General features: G+C 40.4%; 3 protein-coding genes and 1 pseudogene across 9 annotated transcripts; all 4 read right to left on the bottom strand.

The window, feature by feature from the left end:
• Positions 1 to 927: 927 nt before the first annotated feature.
• RNF113A (ring finger protein 113A) lies at positions 928 to 25,154 on the bottom strand. 7 transcript variants are annotated; one of them, XR_004966901.1, is made up of 4 exons: positions 24,023 to 25,154; positions 23,834 to 23,902; positions 6,535 to 6,604; positions 928 to 1,246 (listed from the first exon to the last, which is right to left on the bottom strand). XR_004966901.1 is itself a non-coding variant. In XM_036304668.1 (3 exons), exons 1-2 carry the CDS (start codon positions 25,014 to 25,016, stop codon positions 23,844 to 23,846), a joined length of 1,053 nt encoding a protein of 350 aa, XP_036160561.1. In that variant the 5' UTR covers positions 25,017 to 25,154; the 3' UTR covers positions 928 to 1,246; positions 23,834 to 23,843. The 7 variants fall into 7 exon arrangements, 3 of the variants coding, with proteins under 3 accessions (XP_036160561.1, XP_036160562.1, XP_036160564.1); XR_004966900.1 differs by lacking the exon at positions 6,535 to 6,604 and adding an exon at positions 3,450 to 3,494; XR_004966902.1 differs by lacking the exon at positions 6,535 to 6,604 and adding an exon at positions 3,450 to 3,494 and having other exon boundaries at positions 928 to 1,219.
• LOC118653842 (transcription elongation factor A protein-like 8) lies at positions 10,900 to 11,963 on the bottom strand. The gene has a single exon (XM_036304674.1). The coding sequence runs from the start codon at positions 11,684 to 11,686 to the stop codon at positions 11,474 to 11,476; it is 213 nt and encodes a 70-aa protein (XP_036160567.1). The 5' UTR covers positions 11,687 to 11,963; the 3' UTR covers positions 10,900 to 11,473.
• Positions 15,324 to 17,991, bottom strand: LOC118653839 (annotated as a pseudogene).
• LOC118653840 (thioredoxin reductase-like selenoprotein T) lies at positions 21,803 to 22,816 on the bottom strand. Its single transcript, XM_036304672.1, has one exon. It carries the CDS (start codon positions 22,775 to 22,777, stop codon positions 22,190 to 22,192), a length of 588 nt encoding a protein of 195 aa, XP_036160565.1. The 5' UTR covers positions 22,778 to 22,816; the 3' UTR covers positions 21,803 to 22,189.
• Positions 25,155 to 25,167: the final 13 nt, after the last annotated feature.

Genomic DNA, 25,167 nt, shown 5'->3' with positions numbered 1-25,167 from the left:
CTCAGTGGAAAAGGCATGGACTTAAATCTTCATAACAATCTTACTCTTGTTTATTGTGCTTTTTCTGGAAACCTTCGATAACTATCTCCACCCCTAAAGTCTTCTTTTGTCTTTGGGTGAAGGTGGTATTTATGGTGATGGCTTTGTCATTTTGGTGAGAATTACTCAGTTTTCTTGGGGTCTCTCCCATGTATGCATGTACTAAACTTTTTTCTCTTGCTAATGTCTCATGCCAATCTATTTAGACCAGCCAGAAAAACCTTGAAAGGCAGAGTAAAATTTTTCTTTCCCAACAGTTTAGGCAAGTAAGCCAGGAGAACTCACTGGCTGGGACATGCTGGTTCAGTGGATAGAGCATTGGCCTGCGGACTGAAGGGGTCCAGGTTTGATTCCAGTCAAGGGCACATGCCCGGGTTGTGGGCTTGATCCCCAGTAGGGGGCGTGCAGTAGGCAGATCAATGATTCTCTGTCATGGATGTTTCTATTTCTCTCTCCCTCTCCCTTCCTCTCTGAAATCAATAAAAATATTAAAAAAAAGAAAAGTCTCAAAGAAAGTTCATATCAGTAGCCTATGGGAGCTGGTAATGATCATTGAAAAATATTAAAAATAAAGATTGATGGAAGGGTCTGGATACCAAAACCATTGGTGAATCCCTGACTCAGACTATAATTAGATTGAGAGATCATAAAAATGTATGGTTAATAAGATTATGAAAGTTGGGTTGTTTTAAGCAGGTATTATGTAAAGAAGTTATGCCAACTTTATCTGAATGTTTAAATAGGAATGGATATTATGTCTGGCTGTGGAACATTTCCCCTACCCAGCACTGTAAAACCAAAACTTGTTGATTAAATCTTAATGGAAGCTATAGATAAGATAGTTCATTCACCCAGCACACAGCAGAGTCAGACACTGAATACCAAGAATTGTAGTGGAGGAATTAGGGTAGCTTTATTGCAGGGCACCACACAAGAAGAACTGGAAGCTATCACTTAAAAACCCAGATCACTGATGGCTTACAATTGGGGGTTTTAAAGGCAAAATATCATGATTAAGCACGAGTAAGAAGTTCAGGGTTGTGGGCTGCGTTGTTCATTGGTCAGTTCTTGTGCAAGCTTCAGCAATTTTCTTAATCTCATTTTAGTTCGTGGTGGCATCCTGTCCAGGGTCTTCTTAACGCCAGGTGGTCCTTTCTGCTTAATGATTTCTGCAAGACATCTTGGGAGTGTGAGTCAGTGATGTTATCTTAAGAGCAGAAAAAAACAACATTAGAGCTATACATCCTATGCTTAACAGTTACTTTCTTCTAGTATCTTAAGCAAAGTATACTTTCTTTTTTTTACCAATATTTATTTACCTTTTATGTAAGGCCTAATATAATTAATTTTTAATTACAGTCCTTCAGATGTTTGAAGAAAAAATCTCTTTATTTAGTTCTAGAATAGCTTTACAGGCCACACTTACAGAATTTCAACTAAAAAGAATCTTTGTCTTTCTTTTTACACCAAGCAACCTACATGGTTGCTTCCTCAAGCAAAGTATACTTTCATATTCTTTCTTAAACTTACTTTACATGCAGGCCTCCAGGCCCCAGGATATGACTAAATTCCAGTGCAACTAAGACTCTTAAAAGAACTAATTTAATAATTTCAACTAAGTGCTAAATTTTAGTACACCTATCCTATATAACCCTATATAATAAAAGGGTAATATGCAAATCAACTGAACAATGGAATGACCGGTTGCTATGATGCGCACTGACCACCACGGGGCAGACACTCAACACAGGAGCTGCCCCCTGGTGGTCAGTGCGCTCCCACAGGGGGAGCTTCGCTCAGCCACAAGCCAGGCTGATGGCTGGTGAGTGCAGTGGCAGCAGCCTCTCCCGCCTCCATGGCAGCACTGCGGCCACCAGTTGGACATCCCCCAAGGGCTCCTGGACTGCTAAAGGATGCAGGCCGGGCTGAGGGGATCCCCCCCTCCCAGTGCATGAATGTCGTGCACTGACCCTCTAGTTATGTTATGATTTGCTATGTTTCAACAGTTCACAGTCACGTAGTTTTCTTTAGAAATTGAGGTTTTTAGCAGTTAAAAAGCCAAATATATATAATTGAAACTACTAGGAAAAATAAGTGAATCAACTTAGAATGCAAGGAAGTAGGATATATGTTTTCAGTAATGGAAGGTATTAGGTATAGGAATACATTTTTTGAGGGAAATTATAAGAAAATAAGTTTGCCCTAAAATAAGTTAATTATGTCTGAATGAGGAAAGTTATATAAGGTTCGTGAAAAGGATTCTCAAGAAAGGAAATTTTCTGTGTGGTCAAGTAAGATTGGAATGAATTTAAGTAAGCAAATTTAGGTACTAAAAGTAAACTGGCCCTAACCGGTTTGGCTCAGTGGATGGAGCGTCGGCCTTCGAACTCAGGGGTCCCAGGTTCGATTCCGGTCAAGGGCATGTACCTTGGTTGCGGGCGCATCCCCAGTGGGGAGTGTGCAGGAGGCAGCTGATCGATGTTTCTCTCTTATCGATGTTTCTGACTCTCTATCCCTCTCCCTTCCTCTCTGTAAAAAATCAATTAAATATATTTTTTTTAAAAAGTAAACTGATGCAAAATTAATTTGGTTTTTCTCTCTGTTTAAAGGATAAAGTTTTTATGGATTATTGGTCTGCTCTTCCTAAGATACAGTACTGAGAAAAGTTTTTTGCCAAGAAAAGATTCTATTTTATATCAACATCATATTCTGTATCCTATGATGCCTTAATTACTCAAGAAAACTGAATCATCTCAATAATAAGAACAAAGTTTTGCCTGGCTGGAATGGCTCAGTGGTTGAGCATTGACCTATGAACCAGGAGGTCATGGTTCGATTCTCAGTCAGGGCACATATCCGGGATGCAGGCTCCATCCCTGGTGGAAGGCGTGTAGGAGGCAACTGATCAATGATTCTCTCATCATTGATGTTTCTATCTCTCTCTCCCTCTTCTTCCTCTCTGAAATCAATATATATATATATATTACTTTACATGCAGGCCTCCAGGTCCCAGGACATGACTATTATATATATTAGAGGCCTGGTGCATGGATTCGTGCACCAGTGGGGTCCCTCGGCCTGGCCTGCACCCTCTTGCAATCTGGAACCCCTTGGGGGATGTTGGACTGCTGTTTTGAACCAATCCCCACAGGCCAGGCCGAGGGACCCCACAGGTGCATCAATCTGTGCACCAGGCCTCTAATATGCATATAAGATCTTTGAGATTCATCAGTCTGTTCCATGTTTCCATGCTTGTACGTTGAGTGTCTGCCCCCTGGTGGTCAGTGCGCATCATAGCTACTGGTCAAACGGTTGCTTAGGCTTTTATATACAGTAGGTCCTTGGGTTACGTCAGAGATCCATTCCTACAGCGCGACGTAATGCGATTTTCGCTGTAAGTCAGAACCCACCTACATAAGCACCTGGAGCACGTACACAGCAGTAATGAAGTGAAACTGTAAAAAAATTTAAAAGAAAGATAAAATTTAAAAGAAATATTCCTGACCTTTACTTGTGGTAAATAAATAATAAAAAACATAAAGCACATATGTACATATGTTGAAATGATGGAACTGTTTTTAAAAAATATATATTTGTATTGATCTCAGAGAGGGAGAGAGATAGAAACATCAATGATGAGAGAGAATCATTGGTTGGCTGCCTCCTGCACTCCCCCCACTGGGGATTGAGCCCTCAACCCGGACATGTGTCCTTGACTGGTTTCGAACCTGGGAACCTTCAGTCCGCAGGCTGACGCTCTATCCACTGAGCCAAACCGGCTAGGGCCTATTTTTTTTTTTTTTAATAAATAAATGGGAGATGGCGATGTAACCTGAGGACTGTCTGTATACAGATATAAAAGAACAGTCCTGACCGGTTTGGCTCAGTGGATAGAGCATCGGCCTGCAGACTAAAAGGTCCCAGGTTAGATTCTGGTCAAGGGCATGTACCTTAGTTGCAGGCACATCCCTGGTATGAGGTGTGCAGGAGGCAGCTGATCGATGTTTCTCTCTCATCGATGTTTCTAATTCTCTATCCCTCTCCCGTCCTCTCTGTAAAAAATCAATAAAATGTATTTAAAAAAAAGAACAAAGTTTTGCTAACAGTTATGTAACCTTTTGTATGTTTTTGAAATCTTTTATTGTCATTTTGGTTAATTGAATAAGTATCCTATATAATAAAAGCCTAATATGCAAATTGTCGCCTCTGGTGGTTGCCCTGCAGATGGCGACCAGCAGTGGTGGTAGGGGGAGGAGCTGTCGCCCGGCTCCCAGGCACTGAGGGAGCTGGGTGGGCGGGGGGGCCTGGTCCCAATCACGCCGCAGGCAGGATGGTGAAGCAGGTAAGGGGGCAGCGCCAGACCAAGGTGGGGTGCCAGGCAGGGCTGCGAGGCTGGGGGCGCAAAGCTGGGGGTGTGAGCTGGGGCCCGATCTCTGTAGCGCAGGCCACCCCAAGGGACCCCACCCATGCATGAATTCGTGCATCGGGCCTCTAGTTGTTTCATAATGACCTATAATCCTATTAAATATTTTAGAACAGCTTGATAATTTGACAAACTTCCCCAAATTCCAATTTTAAATATAAACAGAACCTTTTTCTTGACCTGGAATTAACTTTGAGGTGTTCCAGAGGGCCCCTGGAACATCTCAAAATATTTTTGTTCTTTCTATAAAATAGGTATTAAACTGATTAGGCTTATTTGGTATGTTAAATTACATGGGAAGCATTGTGAAATAAGTGATGATAAACTCCTAGGATATATTATATGGGTAAATAATGGCTGTAAATTAAACAAATAGTTGGGATTCTGGGAAACCCAAAACAGCTTCTTGGTTCTGTCAGTTTCCTTGGTAAATTCCTTTTATATATATTCTTTATCCATTATAGTACATTGAAACTAGATTTCATTCAACTGCCACTAATTAAGGGTTATTGATATGTTCTTATTGTTGTATATATATTTTCCAGATGGTTTGAAGCCTTTCTCTGCTGCAAGAACGATCCTTTACAGTGGCAAAGAAATTGTTAGAAAATGTGTTTTGCATTTGGTGAATACCTTCCATGGTCTCTAGTGATTTTGAGGCACCCACTTCACTGGGTAAAAATCATATGAACCTTGATGAAGGCCTTGAAAACTTCTTAGAAGTATCACTGTCTCTATCACCCTCAATCATCAGGCAAGCTTGAGAGAACTAGTGGAAAAACCAGATTTAAGCAAAACAAGACTTAATTACATAGGACTGAATGATGGGGATGATTACTGTTTTGTTTTTTTAAATATATTTTATTGATTTTTTGAAGAGAGAAAGGGAGAGGGGTAGAGAGTTAGAGACATCGATGAGAGAGAAACATTGATCAGCTGCCTCCTACACACCCCCTACTGGGGATGTGCCCGCAACCAAGGTACATGCCCTTGACCGGAATCGAACCTGGGACCCTTCAGTCCACAGGCTGACACTCTATCCACTGAGCCAAACCAGTTAGGGTGATGATTACTGTTTTTATGACTTTTTGTTTCATATATATCTGGTTCTTTAATTTTTGTTTCTTCCCCAGATATAAGGAAATCTTTCCTCTTAAGCTAAGTATGACTTAGAACAATTTGATAAATTATACCCTTTGTAAGCAGAACTGAAACAATTCTCCTTTCTCCCTGATTGATCCCTCCAGAATTCAGAAACTCTCAGTGAGTATTCTTATTTTCATGGTCATATTGTTATTTGTATAAGTTCAATAAGAATCTGTTCTTCTTGCATAGGACACAATTGGAAACTGATTACATTACCAAGGCTTTGACTAGGAAGTCAAATTAGAGAAACATGCACAGACTCAGATATGACCAGACAGGTTTAAGGAATTAAAATTGACTTATGGAAGCCAATAAAACCCTTTGAAATACTGGCTTGACAACCTGCTTACAAGGTTCCTAGTGATCTTACCAGGTGAGTAAGGAAGGGCATTTCCTGGCTGGTACAGAGACTTAAGGTGTTATGGTGATCTCAAGAAGAGAGGAATTCACCCAAAAATCTATACATATTGCAAGCAGTCTGATGGTAAGTCCTTGCCTTGGTTTTTCTGGCCTTGAGAAGTCTTTTAAAGTTCAATCTGAAGATTCTTTATGAAAAATTCCAGTAAAGAAATTGAAAAGAGTATCTATAGTTAATTGCTATTCTTGCTGCTCCTATGTAAATAACAGGATAACTTTATTGAATCTAGACTTATTTTGCAAACAAATTAGTCTTAATTTGACTGTCTTTGGTAAAAATGGGGGGTGATTTTTAACTTTACTTATTTGGGTGACCTGGTTAACAAAGTATTACAAGTTTCAGGTGATTTTAGAGAGAAAAATTATGTTTCAGTAAAACTATAATATACACTTGAGGATATCAGATTCTAGTTAATTGTCTTTGAGGTTTTATTTTCCCCCTATAAACTGGACTGGGTCCTGAATTCTTCTAGTTTCCCCAAATATTTGGCGTAGCTCTCCAAACTCACGTTTCTAATTTTCTCCCTCTCTTCTGACTTGGAATCATTGAGAAGTGAAACTGCCCTTTTCCCTGAAGCCCTGCAAACAAACTGACATTAGATGACTTGTAAACTCCCAGAGGAATCTCCACAATAATTAATACATGGACAATCTTTGTGCCTATTGCAGAAGGATCGCCAGAGATATTCAAACTGAAAAATCTATCAGACTGCCACTGCCTGCCTTCACTCCATCAAAAGATGTTTCAATCTTGACATCTAGAAATCTTGACTGGCTGCACCCTTGGCTCAGAAACTTTTATAATTTGCTGCAATCATTAACCACTGTTTTCTGTTTGTTTCCATGGATACGCCTCTTATTAATTACCTGATTGCTTGCATAATACAGGCCTACCTTTGGGGGCCTAACTGCAAGACAGCCTCCTGAAATGAGGCACAACTTTGAACTGAACTGACCTAGTCTCAAGACTGAGACTGGTTTAATGCAGCATGGAACTTAGCTTCTGAAATGTGAAACTCTTATTTGAAGTTTCACATGTGGGAGTGTGGGAGAGCAAAATTTGTCACCCCAAAATATGTCTCTTTGGCATAAGGATTACTTTAGGCTAGTTCTTGTGGCTAATCTAATAATAAAATTAAAATGAGGCAGATTAACAGGAGAAAAACAAATTAAAGTTTAATAACATTCATACCTCCTGTATACAGGAAAACTGAGTAAATTGCCCAAATGGTGGAAGCCACCACCTTAAATACCACCTTCAGCTGAAAAAGACCTTGGGAATGGAGAGCCAGTTATGGGAGGTTACCAGGAAAAGCAAACTAAACAAGTGTAAGATTGTTATGCAGATTTCAGCCCAGGCCAATAAATCTATTGTTAACAGTTTCTTCTACAGATTTGGATATCTTCTTCCTGGCACAGTAAGGGAAAGACCCTTACATCTATAAGATTTTCCTTATAAGGTAAACGTCCTTTTACAAAGGGTAGCTTCTACAGTGGAACCTCCTTTCTAATTCATTCTGGAAGGCAGTTTGAAAACCGAACCATTTTTTTCTTTTTTTCCCATTAGAAAACATGTAAATTGAATTAATCCATTCCAGACTCCCAAATGATTCCCTGTTTTAACCTTTCTTATATATAGTACATGTCTAATGTACTGTTTAATCTATAAACAATGTAAATGAAAATCTAGCAAAAAGGAAGTGAAATGTACAGTTAAAAATGAAAATTTAATAATAAGCAGCAACAACAGCAAAAAAAAAACCCCCCGAAAATATTCACAGTATTTTATGAAAATCCAATACTCTTTCATGATAAAAACACGTAAAGTCAGTATAGAAGGGAACTTCTTCAACATAAAAAAAAGCATCTAACACTGAGCTAAACTCACAGCTAACAACACACCTAGGCAGTGAGAGATTGATGCTTTCCTCCTAACATCAGGAACAAAGCAAGGATTACTTCTATTCAACATAGTACTAGAGAGTCCTGCTGTAGCCGTTGGTCAAGACAATGAAATAAAAGGCATCCAGACTAGAAAAAAAAACGTAAAACTATTTCTCTTTCCAGATGACATGACAAAGTAGATAGAAAATCTGGAGGAGTTCAACGTGATTACAGAACAAGATTAAAAAATCAATTCTATTTCTATATACTTGCAATGAACAATATGAAAATGAAATTTATATAGACACACAATTTTATTTACAATAGCATCAAAATTAAAATATTAGGAATGACACTAATAAGAGTTCAATATTTATAATCTGAAAATTAAAAAGTATTGTTGAAAGAAATGAAAATTTAAAATACATAGAAAAGTATGTGCTTATCAATTGGAAGATTAACATAAACATTAATTAGTATTGTTAAGATGGCACTGCTACCTAAATTGATCTACAGATACAATGCAATCTCTACCAGAATCTCAGCTGGAAAAAAAGGATCCCAGGTGATTTATTTGTAGAAATTGATAAGCTGATTCAAAAATTCATAAGGAATGCCCAGTCAGTTTGGCTCAGTGGTTGAGCACCAAACTAAGAACCAGGAGATCATGGTTCAATTCCTAGTGAGGGCACATGCCCAGATTGCGGGCTCAATCACCAGTAAGGGGGGGGCATGCAGGAGGCAGCCAATCAATGATTCTCTCTCATCGTTGATGCTTTTATCTTTCTCTCCCTCTCCCTTCCTCTCTGAAATCAACAAAAATCTATTTTTTAAAAAAATGCATAAAGAATTGGAAGAGATCCAGGATATCTAAAACAGTAGGAGGACTCACACTTCCTGACTTTAAAACTTACTATAAAACAACAGTAATCAAGATCTCGTGGTACTGGTATAAGGATACACATAGATAAATGGAATAGGATTGAGAGTCCAGAAATCAACCCATGATCAAATGTTTTTTTTTAATTTTTAAAAATATATATATATATATATATTTTTTTTTAAAAAATGTATTTTATTGTTTTTTTACAGAGGGGAAGGGAGAGGGATAGAGAGTCAGAAACATGGATGAGAGAGAAACATCGATCAGCTGCCTCCTGCACACTCCCCACTGGGGATGTGCCCGCAACCAAGGCACATGCCGTTGACCGGAATCAAACCTGGGACCCTTCAGTCCACAGGCCGACACTCTATCCACTGAGCCAAACCGGTCAAGGCTAAAATATATTTTTATTGATTTCAGAGAGGAAGGAAGAGGAAGAGAGACATAGAAGCATCAGTGATGAGAAGGAATCACGGATTGGCTGCCTCCTACATGCTCCCCACTGGGGACTGAGCCCACAACCTAGGCATGTGCCCTTGACCAGAATCGAACCCAGGACCCTTCAGTCCCCAGGCTGATACTCTATCCACTGAGCCAAACTAGTTAGGGCTGTGATTTTTTTTAATACTACTCTAAAAAGCAAAATAGGATCTAGGTTTGATATGTAGCTTTTGCTACTTACCTCAATACTATGTGGGGGTTTTTTTTTTGTCTTTAATAGTTGATAGTCAATATTATATTAGTTTCCCGTACCTAGCATAGTGGTTAGACATTTATTAAACTTACAAAGTGATCACCCGATAAATCTAGTACCCACTCCCACACCATAGTTATTACGCTATTATTGACTATATTCCCTATGCTGTACTTTACATCCCCGTGACTATTTTATAAGTGAATTTGTACTTCTTAATTCCTTCATCTTTTTCACCCAGTCCCTTAAAGCCCCTCTCATCTGGCAAACATCAAAATATTCTCTGCTCATCATTGATGTTTCTCTCTCTCTCTCTCTTTCTCCCTTCCTCTCTCTGAAATCAATAAAAATATATATAAAAAATATATTCTCTGTATCTATGAGTTTGTTTGTTTTGATTGTTCATTGTTTTTCAGATCCACATATAAGTGAAATTCTATGGTATTTGTCTTTCTCTGAATTATTTCACTTAGCATAATACATTTTAGGTCTATTTATCTTACTGCAAATTGTAAGATTTCATTCTTTTTTATGGCTCAGTAATATTCCATTGCATATTTGACCATCTATCAATGGACACTTAGGTTGCTTTCATATTTTTGTCTCTTGTTATAGACTTTGTTTTATAGTCTATTTTGTCTGATATATGTATTGTTTCCCCAACTTTTTTTTCTGTAATCATTGCCAGTTTTATTTCTCTGGCTAAGAGATCCAGAGGTGATTTGAGGCTTACATTTAAAAAAAAATTTTTTTATTGATTTAAGAGTGGAAGGGAGAGGGAGGGAGAAACATCAGTGATGAGAGAGAATCATTGATTGGCTACCTCCTGCATACCCGCGACTGGGGATCGAGCCCACAACCCAGACATGTGCCCTTGACCTGAACCGAACCTGGAACCCTTCAGTCCGCAGGCTGATGCTCTATCCACTGAGCAAAACCAGCCAGGGTTATATTTTAATAGTTATTTCACCAAGAGTTCAGGGGCCTCCATTGCCCTTATAAGCTGGTTGCAAATTATTTGATTCTTTTTTTAAAAATATGTATTTTATTGATTTTTTTTACAGAGAGGAAGGGAGAGAGATAGTTAGAAACACCGATGAGAGAGAAACATCGATCAGCTGCCTCCTGCACACCCCCTACTGGGGATATGCCCGAAACCAAGGTACATGCCCTTGACCGGAATCGAACCTGGGACCTTTCAGTCCGCAGGCGATGCTCTATCCACTGAGCCAAACCAGTTACGGCTATTTGATTCTTACTTATTAAAGAACTTTAATTCTGTCTGTGACACAAGTTCATTAAAAATACATATAAGTGCCCTGACCAGTTTGGCTCAGTGGATAGAGTATTGGGCCATGGGCTGAAAGGTCCCGGGTTCAATTCTGGTCGAGGGCATGTGCCTTGGTTGTGGGCTTGATCCCCAGTGGGGGGCGTGCAACAGGCAGCTGATCCATGTTTCTCTCTCATCCATTTTTCTAACTCTCTATCGCTCTCCCTTCCTCTCTCTAAAAAATCAATAAGAATACATTAAAACATACATATTAGCAAAAAGAAAACTCACACCACACAGAAATGAGCACAGTTAAGTTTCTGATGTATATATGTATATATATATGTATACACACATGCATGCAAACACACCACTTGGGATTTTTATCGTACATATGTGAGCTGATACTAAATATGCTTTGTAACTTATGTTACTTTACAATATGGAATGAACATATTTTCATGCCTTTGTGTAAAACTTCCTAGTTGAAAAATAGACCTGGAGAATGGGTCAAAATACAAAATCCAGTAAGATGCTGGTTAACAAGTAAACTATCTAAAACAAAATTCTACCAGATGAAAAGTAAAATGAAGATAAAAGATACATCAGAATATGCTAACAGAAAGCAGGGGCCAGATTTTACTATCAGGTAAAAAAAAAAAGAATTCAAGGCCTAAAGCACACAGGATAAGGTTGTCCGCGAGAATGTCTTTGCTTTTAATGCATCATCACAAACTTGTTTCTTACTCTTATTTCTTCTCTAAGCCTTTCCAATTCATATATTCCTCTTAGCATTTCTTCAGGGTTCAAATGCCTAATGGGAGTGTCTTCTTTGAATGCCTGCACAGGTTGAGTCAACCCGCTTCTAAGGTTTCCTTCTGCCTCCTGTGGAACATCTTCTGAAGGGTGGTCTTCCTCAGCCTTTGGCATGTTCTATGGCTTTCCTTCATTTTCTTCACAAGACTTTTGCATGTTGAGTATTTTTCTATTATTTCCTTTTTGAATAAATTAATCCTGCAGGGATCCAGCGGATTTTTCTCCTTCTTCCCTCACTCAATTTGTGTTGTGCCCAAAAGACCAAATGTCCTAAAAGGATCCAGGGCACTTTCCAAACTTTTTTTTTTCATTTCCACTTGCCTGAAATATCTTTTTCTATTCCTTTATTTTCAATCTGCCGGGGTCCAGCCCCAGCGGGTCCAGGGGTCCCCAAAGGTGTAGACGGAGTCGGCGAAGAAGGAATGACATGGAGACAGCGTTCAGTTGATCAGCAGCCTAGCCAGGATCTCCAGCCAAGTTCTGGTCTGGATCTCCAGAGAGGTTCTGCTCTGGATCTCCAGCAAAGTTCTGGTTAGGATCTCCAGCCAGGTTCTGTGTCCATGTTCTCTTGCTAGGTTCTCCAGCCAGGTTCTCCAGCCAAGTTCTGTAGCCAAGTTCCCTCGCTAGGTTCTCCAGCCAGGTTCTGTCCAGGTTCTCCAGCCAGGTTCAGTCACCAGGTTCTAGTCAGGTTCTCTTGCCAATTTCTGTAGTCAGGTTCAGTCCAGGATCTTTTGCCATGTTCTCTCGCTAGGTTCTGTCTCTAGGTTCTGAGGCCAGTTTCTGTCCAGGATCTTTTGCCATGTTCTCTCCAGCGAAGTTCTTCTGTCTCTAGAGAACTTTCTGTGTAGGTTCTGTGCCTAGGTTCTGTCTCTCTTTGTTCTGTCTTCTTACATCTGTATTTATACCAGTTGATTCCAATCCTATCAATCTCTATTTCAAAGGTTAGGGCGTTTCTTATCTCCATTCCAGGGAGTAAAGATTATGTAGCTTAAGCATGATTGTTTGTAGTTAAAGTGATTAATTACCCACCTGGCACTTAGTTAAGAGGTTTTATTCCCTCCCTAACTTCAGGGGAAAATCCCTACCTGGGGAAACAACCTATCTCAGAGACCTTGGTTAAAACACATAGTGCCAAGAAGGTGAGCAAACATATTAAGAACAGTATGCCATATATGCCAGGTCCCTTGAAACAGCAAGCATGGACCGGCTCCCGGCATCAATCTGTGTATCTTTTGATCTGAAGTGGTTCTCCTGTAGGCAGCATATGGATGGGTCTTATTTTCTTCTCCATTCAGCCACCCTGTCTTTGGATTAGAGCATTTAATCCATTTACATTTAAAGTAACTATTGATAGATAGGTATGTAGTTATTGCCATTTTATTATTCAAATTTTTATCCCCTTTTTCTTCTTAAAGAAGTCCCTTTAACATTTCTTGTGATGATGAATTCCTTTAGTTTTTTTTTCTTATCTGGGACAGTTCTGTATTTCTTGATCTGGGTGGTGGTTATTCAGGTGTGCCTATATAATTACTAATATTGAAAAATTATGGCCGAAACCAGTTTGGCTCAGTGGATGGAGCGTCGGCCTGCGGACTGGAGGGTCCCGGGTTCGATTCCGGTCGGGGGCATGTGCCTGGGTTGCGGGCACATCCCCGGTGGGGGATGTGCGGGAGGCGGCTGGTCGATGTTTCTCTCTCATCGATGTTTCTGACTCTGTCTCTCTCCCTTCCTCTCTGTAAAAAATCAATAAAAATATATTAAAAAAAAAAAAAAGAAAAATTATGCTTTATGCACTTTCCTAGATGTGTATCTTCCCATCTCAGTAAGTGGCACCATCTTCCATCTGGTTACTCAGGTCAAAAATTTTGAAGTCAGTACGCAAAGACCACAAGGGGGTGCAGCAAGAAAGCATAAAAAATGCGGAGACAAAGAAACAGGACACAAATGACAGAAATGGAGGAAAGAAAACTGCTGGATATAGAGTTCAAAACCACACTTTTAAGGTGTTTCAAGAACTGTCTAGAAGCCGCCGATAAATTTAGTAAGGCCCTCGAAAAGACTGGTGAGACAGCCAATAAATGTTATGAGATCCTCAAGAAATCTAGTGAGACCCTCAATGTTGTGATAAAGGACCAACTAGAAATTAAGCATGCACTGACTGAAATAAAGAATATTATACAGACACCCAACAGCAGACCAGAGGAGCGCAAGAATCAAGTCAAAGATTTGAAATACGAAGTAGCAAAAAACATCCAACCGGAGGGGCGGAATGAAAAAAGAATCCAAAAATGTGAGGATAGTGTAAGGAGCCTCTGGGACAGCTTCAAGTGTACCAACATCCGAATTATAGGGGTGCCAGAAGATGAGAGAGAGCAAGATATTGAAAACCTATTTGAAGAAATAATGACAGAAAACTTCCCCTACCTGGTGAAAGAAATAGACTTACAAGTCCAGAAAGCGCAGAGAACCCCAAACAAAAGGAATCCAAAGAGGACCACACCAAGACACATCATAATTAAAATGCCAAGAGCAAAAGACAAAGAGAGACTCTTAAAAGCAGCAAGAGAAAGAAAGTCCGTTACCTACAAGGGAGTACCCATACGACTGTCAGCTGATTTCTCAACAGAAACTTTGCAGGCCAGAAGGGAGTGGCAAGAAATATTCAAAGTGATGAATGCCAAGAACCTACAAACAAGATTACTTTACCCAGCAAAGCTGTCATTCAGAACTGAAGGCCAGATAAAGAGCTTCACAGATAAGGAAAAGCTAAAGGAATTCATCACCACCAAACCAGTATTATATGAAATGCTGAAAGGTATCCTTTAAGAAGAGGAAGAAGAAGAAAAAGGTAAAGATACAAATTATGAACAACAAATACACATCTATCAACAAGTGAATCTAAAAATCAAGTGAATAAATAATCTGACTAACAGAATGAACTGGTGATTATAATAGAATCAGGGGCATAGAAAGGGAATGGACTGACTATTCTTGGGGGGGGGAGGGGTGTGGGAGATGCAGGAAGAGACTGGACAAAAATCGCGCACCTATGAATGAGGACAGTGGGTGGGGAGTAAGGGTGGAGGGTGGGGTGGGAACTGGGTGGAGGGGAGTTGTGGGGGGAAAAAAGAGGAACAAATGTAATAATCTGAACAATAAAGATTTAATTAAAAAAAAAATTTTGAAGTCACCTTGACTTTTCTCTTTATCTTATACCCCATATCTAAATAACCAGAAAACCTTGTCAGTTTACTTTCACCCCTTCTCACCACCTGGTTTGATCCACTATCATCTCTCACCTGGACAAAGGCTGTAAGTAGCCTTCTAACTAATCTGTCCCCTTCATCCTTTGACCCTCCAGGTTTGGTTTATTTTCTCCCTAGAAACCAGTTGTTGTTTTTTTCTCCTTTGACATGAAGATATTTCTTAATGAGATAAATGTAGACCCATGTGTAACAGATACTCCAATTAAGATATAAAACATTTCCTCTGTCCCCTCAAAGTTCCAAAAGGATCCCTTTTTGGGAGTCAATCCTCACCCGAGGATATTTTTTCCCTGTTGATTTTTAGAGAGAGTAGAAGGGGGAGCGAGAGAGAGAAAAAAACATCAATGTGAGTGCCTCCCATACTCGCGCCACAAATGACCAGGGCTGGGATGGAGCCTGCAACAGAGGTACATGCTCTTTGTGTTCTTTACTGGAATTGAACCCATGACTCTTCAGTTGGAGCCAAACCGGCTAGAGCCAGAAGGATTCCCTTTATTTATTTATTTATTTATTTATTTATTTATTTATTTATTTATTTATGAAATTTTAAGGCCAGTTTATTAAGTTCATTAATTGTTTTTTCTTAAAAGAAAGAAAAAAGGAAAATCAACACCCTCTCAGCATAGGCACAGATGCTGTGGCAGTCTAAGCCTCTGCGGATGAGGATGGTCCGTCAATTGATCAAGTCACTCCCTGGGTCAGCAGTGTTGTCGTCTGGGTCATCCTCATCATCCTCCAGCTCCAAGTCATCTATTTCCTGGGACGACGATGCATCTACCTCCACATTGTTTCCAGCATCCTCCAAGAACTGGGTATCAGATGTGTCAAGATTGTGATCTGTTTCAAACAGCTGTTTCCTACTTATTTATTCCTGCTTGTTTTTTTTCCCCTTCATTCCTTTTAATTTTCACGAATTCTGCACCAAACTTGGCTTTCCAACTTAAGAAATTCTCAACAGGAGTGCAATGAAATAATTGCTTTTGGGCTTCTTCTGCTGCTTTTTCTCTTTGTTTCTTTTCTTCTCCTAGTTTTTACTTGATCCACTATTTAATTTTTCTTGTACAGCTGTCACTAAAGTAAAGATCATCACCATACCAAGGTTTTCTTCTGCCTGTAATACTAATAATTTTAAGATGCTTAAGACAACATTATCTCCTAGATTTTCCTGGGAGAATATTTCATAAAGGAGGACTTCATTTGGATATTTCTCACCATATGTAAACTTGAGTGTAGTCTGGACAGTTTCATCATTTTCTCCAGCCTCAGATGTCACAGTAATGGTGAAGCTAGGAGAAGTTTCTGATAATACTGTAAAGGAGTCGGGGTACATGGACTCCAGAGCCTCCAGCTCCTTGCGCTGCTCCTCACCTCTCGCCATACTTTGTCATCATTGCACTTATTGCCGCTCATGGATCGCCCAGACACCCAGGCGGTGAGCCATAGCTGGGACCACAGCTGCACTGGGAGAGCGGGCAGTGGCCAGGCTGGCTCAGGAGCAGAGTCCCTGGCTGGGAGGCCCGGGCCCCCAGAAGGACCCTTTTAAAGCCAGTATCAGGTCATGTCATTCCTCTGCACAAAAGCTCCCGGTTGGCTCTCCATCTTATTGAGATAAGGCTGTAAACAGTCTGCGCCGCCCCTCCCCCATTATTTGTTATCTAATCTTGGAGTTCTTTCCTCTTCCTTGAGTCCACTCCAATTATATTGCTTCCTCACTATTCCTAGAACATATGTCTGGTACTTTCCTGCCTCAGGGCCTTTGCACATGATTTTATGGCTCTTTTCTGAAATGCTCTTCTGCTGTATACCTGCTTTGTTTAGGTCTCTGCTCAAATGTCACCTATCAGAAGAGGCCCTCCCTTACCATTCTAAATAAAATAACCTTCTCCACACCATTGCATTGCTTTATTATTTTTCATAGTACTTATGTCAATCTGATATTATGTATCTGTATGCATAAATCTGTTACTGTCTCTCATGTAAGTTCTATGAGAGGAGGAACTTCAGGGCTTTTGTTATAGCTCTATCTCCAGTGCTTAAATCAATCAATACCTGACCATATAGTGGGTGCTCAAAACTATTAAATTAATATCCACAGATTCCAGTTTGTTTACCATCATGTCACCTGGACTAGTGCACCAACCTAACCCATCTCCCTGTTTCATGTCTGGTTCTTTCAATTCATTTCCCACACCATAAAATTATCTTTATAAAATTCAAATCTGATCATTTCACTTTCTTTCTTAAAACCCTTTGAAGGCACTCTTTCGCCCTTCAAAGTCCCTAACATGACTTGCAAGGTGTCTGTTTTTTGGCCCTGACTACCTGGCCACCTTGCCTTTTTCCTCCAACCACCCTGGACTGTTCTGAGTTCTGAGCTGAAACCAGTCTCTTACTTCAGGTCATTGGAATATACTTAACTCTCTGCCTGGGATATTCTCTTTCCCACCAGGGTCATTTCCTACGGGAGACCCCTCTGACTTCACACTAGGTTAGCTCTTTCAGAGTCCAGCTGCAATCTCATCCCTGCTGGCACTATTTTTGTAGCATGAAAAATATCTTGAAAAAAAAAAAAAAGAAAAATATCTTGAGTACGCCACTGATTTATGTACTTTTGTAGTGTTATTATCCCTTTAAGGATCTGCTGCCTGGCCAGTGTGGCTCAGTGGTTCAGTGTCAACCTATGAACCAGCCCGCAACCCCAGCATGTGCCCTCGGCTGGAATCAAACCCGGGACCCTTTATTCCACAGACCGATCCTCTATCTGCGGAGCCAAACCAGCTAGGGCTAAAAAAATATTTTTAAAAAAACTATACTAAAAAAAAAATCTGCTGAATGCTATGGTTTCTAAGAATAATGTTCATTTGCATATATTTTGGATATTCTATTAAGATTCAGATAGGTATTAAAAAAACATGTGGAGTAGTAGACAAATGTTTTCTTTTCCTCTTCTCTTAGCTCTTTTAACTTCTTGTGTGCTCTTGCTCTGGGGAGCAGGACCTGGCCTTTGGGTTCCCCTCTTCTTACCTCCAGGCAATTAGTTTACCTTTGCCTTTCCCTCTCCTAAGCACCAAGGGCGTTTGTTTTTATTATTATTATTATTTAAATATTTTTATTGATTTCCTAGGGGAAAGGAGAGGGAGATAGAGATAGAAACATCAATGATGAGAGGGAATCACTGATTGGCTGCTTCCTTCACACTCCCCACTGGGGATTGGGCCTGCAACCCAGGCATGTGCCCTGACCTGGGAATCAAACTACGACCTCCTGGTTCATAGTTTGATGCTCAACCACTGACCCATACCAGTTGGGCCCTTCTTTTTATTTTTTAATTTATCTTTATTGTTGACAGTATTACCGATGTTCCCCTTTTGCTCCCATTGACCACCTCCAGGCCCTCTCCTTGCCCCACTCAGGCCTTTACCACACTATTGTCTGTGTCCCTGGGCTATGCATGTATGCATATAAGTTCCCTGGTTAAGCTCTCCCCACCCACCCTCTATCCCTACCTTCCCTCTGAGATTCATCAGTCTGTTCTATGCTTATGTCTCTAGATCTATTTTGTTCATTAGTTTACTTTGGTTCATTAGATTCCACATGTGAGTGAGATCATGTGATATTTATTTCTCTGACTGGCTTATTTTGCTTAGCATAATACTCTCCAGGTCCCTCCATGCTGTCTCAAAGGATGCAACCACTATGGAAAAACAGTATGGAGTTTCCTCAAAAAATTAAAAATGGAACTGCTGTTTGACCCAGTGATCCCACTTCTAAGAATATATCCTAAGAAACCTGAAACACCAATCAGAAAGAATGTATGCACCCCTATGTTAATAGCAGCACAATTTACAATAGCTAAGATCTGGAAACAGCCCAAATGCCCACCAGTAGATGATGGGATTAAAAAGCTGTGGCACATTTACACCATGGAATATTATGCAGCTATAAAAAAGAAGGATCTCTTACCCTTTGAGAGAGTATGGAGAGACCTAGAGATAATTATTCAAGGGCCCTTCTTTTGTTTCTATGGTTTCCTGAGTCTACACAGCCCAGTAGGCCCACTTCTATTATCTTTGTAACTTTCTACATAAATGTCCTCTTATAATCTGAAAAAAAAAGACCAACTTTTGATATGTACTTTTAATTCCATCCCTTGTCAGTTCTAGCGACCTCCTAGAACTTAGTCATCAGCAGCATTCTTTCCCTTTCTTCTTGTTTTCTCCTGGACTCTCTCTCTGACTATATAACATATAACAATTCAATGTATATCTTTTTATTTTTCCTGCCAGAAACATAATTTTACTATTTAAACATAGTGAAAAATCTAAAAAAATTTCAAGCAAGATAGAAAAGTCCAAAGTTAAGAGTAACCAATTCCCTAGACCAGTGATGGCGAACCTATGACACGCGTGTCAGAGGTGACACGCGAACTCATTTTTTGGTTGATTTTTCTTTGTTAAATGGCATTTAAATATATAAAATAAATATCAAAAATATAAATCTTTGTTTTACTATGGTTGCAAACATCAAAAAATTTCTATATGTGACACGGCACCAGAGTTAAGTTAGGGTTTTTCAAAATGCTGACATGCTGTGCTCAAAAGGTTCGCCATCACTGCCCTAGACTCTCACCATCAAAATTAAGCAATGTTCCCATTTGATGACTATTACTTTATACATTTTTTAATCACTGTATATCTTTTCCTATAAAGCTTTATTCTACTCTTTTTTTAATATTTTATTGATTTTTTACAGAGAGGAAGGGAGAGAGATAGTTAGAAACATCGATCAGCTGCCTCCTGCACATCTCCTATTGGGGATGTGCCCGCAACCCAGGTACATGCCGTTGACTGGAATCGAACCTGGGACCTTTCAGTCCACAGGCCAATGCTCTATCCACTGAGCCAAACCAGTCAGGGATATTCTATTCTTGAATAACTTTTTAGCATAAATTCTCAGGAATATTTATTTAAAATTAACCATTTTAATGATTATTTTGTTAGTCATTGCCATATTTCTTGCCATACCTTTTTTAAATAGAATTTATTGGGGTGACATTGGTTAATAAAATTATATAGGTTTTGGGTATACAATTCTACAATACATTTGTATATTGTATTGTGTGTTACCACCCCAAGTCAAGTCTCCTTCCATCACCATTTATCCCCCTTTTACCCTCTTCTACCTCTCCCACCCCTCTATGATACTTTTGTTAATCCTTACCCGAGGATATTTTTCCATTGATTTTTAGAGAGAAACAACATGTGAGAGAGACACATCGATTGGTTGTCTCTTGTACGCCCACTGACCAGGGCCAGGGATGGAGTCTGCAACCGAGGTATGTGCCCTTGACCAGAATCTAACCTGGGATCCTTCAATCCACAGGCCAATGCTGTATCCACTAAGCCAAACTAGCCAAGGCCTTTTAAAAACACTCTCTTCCTTTGCTCCTGTTTCTCCATCTGCCTCTACAAGGTCTTTCCTGTTTCCTATTTGGCTCAGTCTCTTTCTCTCATCCCTTAAATGCTATTTCTGTGTGATGCTTTCTTTATTAAAAAAAAAATACATATTATTGATTTCAGAGAGGAAGGAAGGAAGAGAGAGAGAGAGAGAGAGAGAGAGAGAGAGAGAGAGAGAGAGAGAGAGAAAGAGAGAGAGAAACATCAATGATGAGAATCATTGATCAGTTGCCTCCTGCATGCCCCCTAATGGGGATCGAGCCTGCAACCCAGGCATGTGCCCTGGATCAGAATCAAACCAGGACCCTTCAGTCCGCAGGCTGACGTTCTATCCACTGAGCCAAACCAGCTAGGGCCTCTGTGATGCTTTCTTAAGCCCTTTTCCCAGTAGGCTTCTCAAGTATCTAAGGTATCTCCACTATACTTTATATACTGTTATAGAATGTTTCACATTAATACACTGAGAAGAGTACAGCATCTCTCCTATGGTTTTTCTTCTAAAAATGAATAAGCTAAATTTAATAATAAGGAAACATCAGACAAACCAAAATTTGGAGGTAGCTACAAAATAACTGGCCGGTACTCTTTAAATATGTCAAGGAAATGAATAACAAAAGAAAGACTGAGAGTTCTTCCAGAATAAGAGATGAAGGAGACATCACAACTAACTGCAATGTATGACCCTGAATGGCACTATGGTCCAGAAAGAGGACATTAGTAGAGCAATTGATGAAATTTGAATAAGGTCTGTAAATTACTTAACAGCATTGTACCAATGTTAATATTGCAATTTTACTAACAGAATGCAGTTATGTGTGTATAAGAGATCTGTTTACTCCAACTTTTTATTTCAATGCAATCCCAATCCAGCATGTTTTTGTAGTTGACATGATGAATCTAAATTTTTTATGGGAATGCAAATAAACAACAACAAAAAAAGTTTCACATTGTGAGTTTGTGTTTCTGAACTCCTCCAAAGCTGGGATTGGGTTTATCCTGAGAGATCAATCCAGTGCACTTTTTTTTTGTACTCATCACACCTGTCACTGATGTCTAGATCCATGAGTACAGGGGCTGTATCCATTGTTTGCTAATATCCCTTATGCCTGACATAGAATAGCTGCTCAAAGAATATCTTTTTTTTTAACTTATATCTGCTTATTTTTTATTGAGTTAAGTATAAAGGCCCAGTTAATCAATTCATTAGATTGGTCAAGGCAAGACACTTGAACTATAAAAGAATTTTAAAAGCGGTTGGTCTTTTAGTCATTTCTCTGGTATTCACACACGTGTGCACACATACACACACACACAAACTGTTAGAGGATTTTGCATATAGGATCTCCCCCCCATAATTTTGTATAACTTGCTGTTCAAAATCTGCAGTATTTTGAAACCTATATAAGTAGGACATAACCAAATTAGAAATGTCTGATAAACTCTTATAAAGGGAGAACTTCAGCTTATTCCCAAAAAGATCAATTCTAAACAATAAAAAAGGAAAATTCATATAAAAATCACAACAGATTTAACAGACATCCTTGAAAACAAAATCAAATTCTAACTCATTTTGCAATTTTTTCAAATATGACTAAGGAAAAATGGTACAAGTAGTAATGTTTACATTTTTAGAAAACTATTAATTCAGTGGATTGGGAGGAGAAAAATTACTATACAGTATCATTGCACCCCACGAATGTGCAGAATTCCAAAATGTGCCAGCACTAAAAACTGTCTTGCATTGAGGTTTTCCAAGAGGTACAACGAGCCTGCTAAGAAACATCTGGTCTGTACTAACAGCTTGCTGTCTTCAGTACAGGCCTTCATAATGTCAGTCACGCTGCTCTTGCAAAAATCCCGTAATGTAAAAGAGTTTTCAGTGCTGATAGGTGGGGCTATGATCGATGATGTGGGATTGAATCCATATGGACATTGAGCTTCATTTCATTGTCAAGAATTTGAACAAGCTGTTGCATGGATGGAAGATGACCAGATTCCAGCTTAGACCACACAGGTACATCATTCAAAGTTATTTCAAATGCACCTGTTGACATACACTGGTTCTCAATCATGTTGCTCAAGAAGAAAACCATCATACATGCATAGACCTTATTTTCTTGGCCCCATTGCCAGATGCTAGGAGCTTGCATGCCAAAGAAAGCAAAAGGATCCTTGCCAACAATTATTAAGCCTATTAAAACTAGTTTGAAGATTGACAGGAAAGATGCTATGTGTCTATATATTGGTTGAGGGAGGTGATTCTCTCCTTCAATGTGGATGTCTGGGTACCGCTGGCTAATAACCCGCATGTACTCCTCAAACACCCGCCTATAACCTCAGGAAACACAAATCTGGAACTTGAGCAGCGGGCCAGTGGCGTACTGCATCTTTAATCTCTTGCTAGGCACGCCGCCCAGGTTGGCCAAAAAGCTGCTCCTGACCAGCGGGGATGCCGCCACCAGGAGTAATAGCAAAAGCTTCATCTTCCTCGAGCCAGCCACTTCAGCCGCACTCAGACTAAGACTGCAGCCAGTCAGGGCCCAGCGGAAGCCGGGAGCCGCTCTCAAAGAATATCTTTAAATGAATTAATGATGTGAATTAAAAAAATCCTAACCCACAATTTATTCTTGCATTTCTTTCCTGGGATCAGCCCAAATTCTAGCCAGATCAATAAAAATTTACTAATCATTTGGCCTCACTGGCCTCCCTACCTCTTATCATCCCTCTCCCTGCAATCTAATAGTCTACAACAGAAAATGTTTTATAAGTCTGATTTTGTTCCCTTTCCCAAAACTCTGCTATCTCCCCATTACCGAAAGAATATGTAGTCAAGCTTCTCAACTTGGGTTCAAGGATTTGGCCCCAGTCTCCCTCTTGAAAACTCTCTGGGTTTATTTATTAAGGACTTATTATATGTCAAGCACTGGGCTAGTTACAGGAGTTCACAAATTAGTTGGGAAGACAGGTATCTAGATTAACTTTAATAGGGGGTGATATTACAGGGTCTGTGACTGCAGTTGCAGACAACGCATTCTAAAATACTAGGTTTTTGCCCTCTGCAATGTCCAATATGGTGGCTACCAGCCACATTTCAAGTGCTCAACAGCCACATGAAGCCAGCAGCTATCATATTGGACAGAACAGCATAGATCATTTCAATTATCCATGGAAGGGGTGGTTAGTGTAGGTGCTTCAAAGAGAGCAAGGGCCACTTCCCATACAGGCATTCTGCGGTGTTAGCCACCAGTCAGTCCCCCAACCCAATTCTCCCACTCACCTTCCCCATACCTTGGCTGGGGTGTATTATGGCACAGGCTCCCAATAGAGATAATGCATGAAAGTACTTTTGCAAAACATTAAGTGATACAGAAATGTGATATAATAGATTCAGTTCTTCCTTTCACCACAGTTTTGGTTATTTCAAGCAAATTCTAGCTCTTTTCTCAAATTTCTCCCATCCTTGTAATTTATGCCAAAGAGTTCTGAAAAGTTACACACAGGCAGCATTTATACCAAGTAAAAATATAGATTATACTTACCTTGATGCTTTCACAAGCCATCTATCAAGGAACCTACTTCATCACCTGCCTTTTCCTCTGTCAAGTTCCCTAGAAAGGAAGGACACAAATTAAGATTTCCAAAATATTTATTTTGAAATTGGAAAATAAGGGAAAACTAAGTAATGGGAATTGGACCCGAATCGGGGTTTTCTGGAAAATCATAAGTACCATCCTCTTCTGCTTCCTGATGCTTATCCAGTTTAGCAATCAATTCTTTCGCTGGATTGAAGACGCCATTGGTCTGCTGGTCACAGACGTAGCAGCGCGGGGTCGTGCGGAAATGCTGCAGTGCACAGCTCTCGCAGAAATAATGCCTGCACTTGGTGACGACTGGGTTTTGGAAGGACTGGCGACAGATGAAACACTTGAATGGTATTTCCTCACTATCGCTTCCCACTTCATAATTTTCATCTTCATAGACACCATAGCGACCCTCATCAAGCTCACGTTCGATCTGCCACCCATGCTTGTAATCTGATCGGTCATGGAGGAATTTGCAGCTGTCTCCGAAGCCACAAAAGCCAGTCTCCTTATAGTCCTTACAAATGTCGGGCTGGTAATCCCAGCGCACGGTGGCACGTAGATGCTCGGGAGCTCGGATGGGGCCCTTCCGCACCATTCCGGAGGAAGCATTGCCCATAGATGTATCCTTGGGTTTCATGTATTTCTGATAGTTATTGATTCCCCGATAGATCTTGTCATCTTCCTTGCCTCTCAGCTCTTCCTGGATCTTCTGGCTGCGCTCAAAGATGGCTTGTGCGTCACGCTCCTTTTCTGTGTCTAGCTCGTAGACAGCAGTCGCCCCCATATCCTCTGGCCCCACGGGTTTCGCCGAGCGGGTGGACTTGTAGACCACACGGAGAGTCTCAGCCTCATTCCCCTTCCCATCCCCCTCCTCCTCCTCGCTACTCAATTCACAGTAAACCACCTTCTGTTTACCACTGCCACGGGTCTTCTGTATCATCGGATTGTGGGTCGCCCGCTTCTTTTCGCGACGAACCACAGTGCTGCCTTCGTCGCTGCTGCTGCTGCTGCTGTCTCCGGGCTCTGGGTCGCAGATCGGGCGCTTCCTGCGGCCTGCAGGCCCCTTTCGCCCAGGCTTTTTGAACAGGAAGGTGCACACCTGATCCGTCACCTTTCCAGGGGAAAGTTGCTCTGCCATTGTGCAGTCCCGTGCTCCGAAACAGAGGCTTCGCGTTACTGCACGCTCCGCCGAGAAGCCCGAGCCAAGTGCGCCGTGGGAAACTGGAGCACTCGGGTGCGCGAGTGCGCCGCTCTAGAACCCTGCGGGCCACCGTCGTTTCCGCCGCTGT

This window comes from Myotis myotis, unplaced genomic scaffold, assembly GCF_014108235.1.
Source record: "Myotis myotis isolate mMyoMyo1 unplaced genomic scaffold, mMyoMyo1.p scaffold_m19_p_4, whole genome shotgun sequence".
Taxonomy (NCBI): domain Eukaryota; kingdom Metazoa; phylum Chordata; class Mammalia; order Chiroptera; family Vespertilionidae; genus Myotis; species Myotis myotis.
The sequence above is the reverse complement of the archived record's forward strand: the minus strand, read 5'-3'. Positions and strand labels throughout refer to the sequence as shown.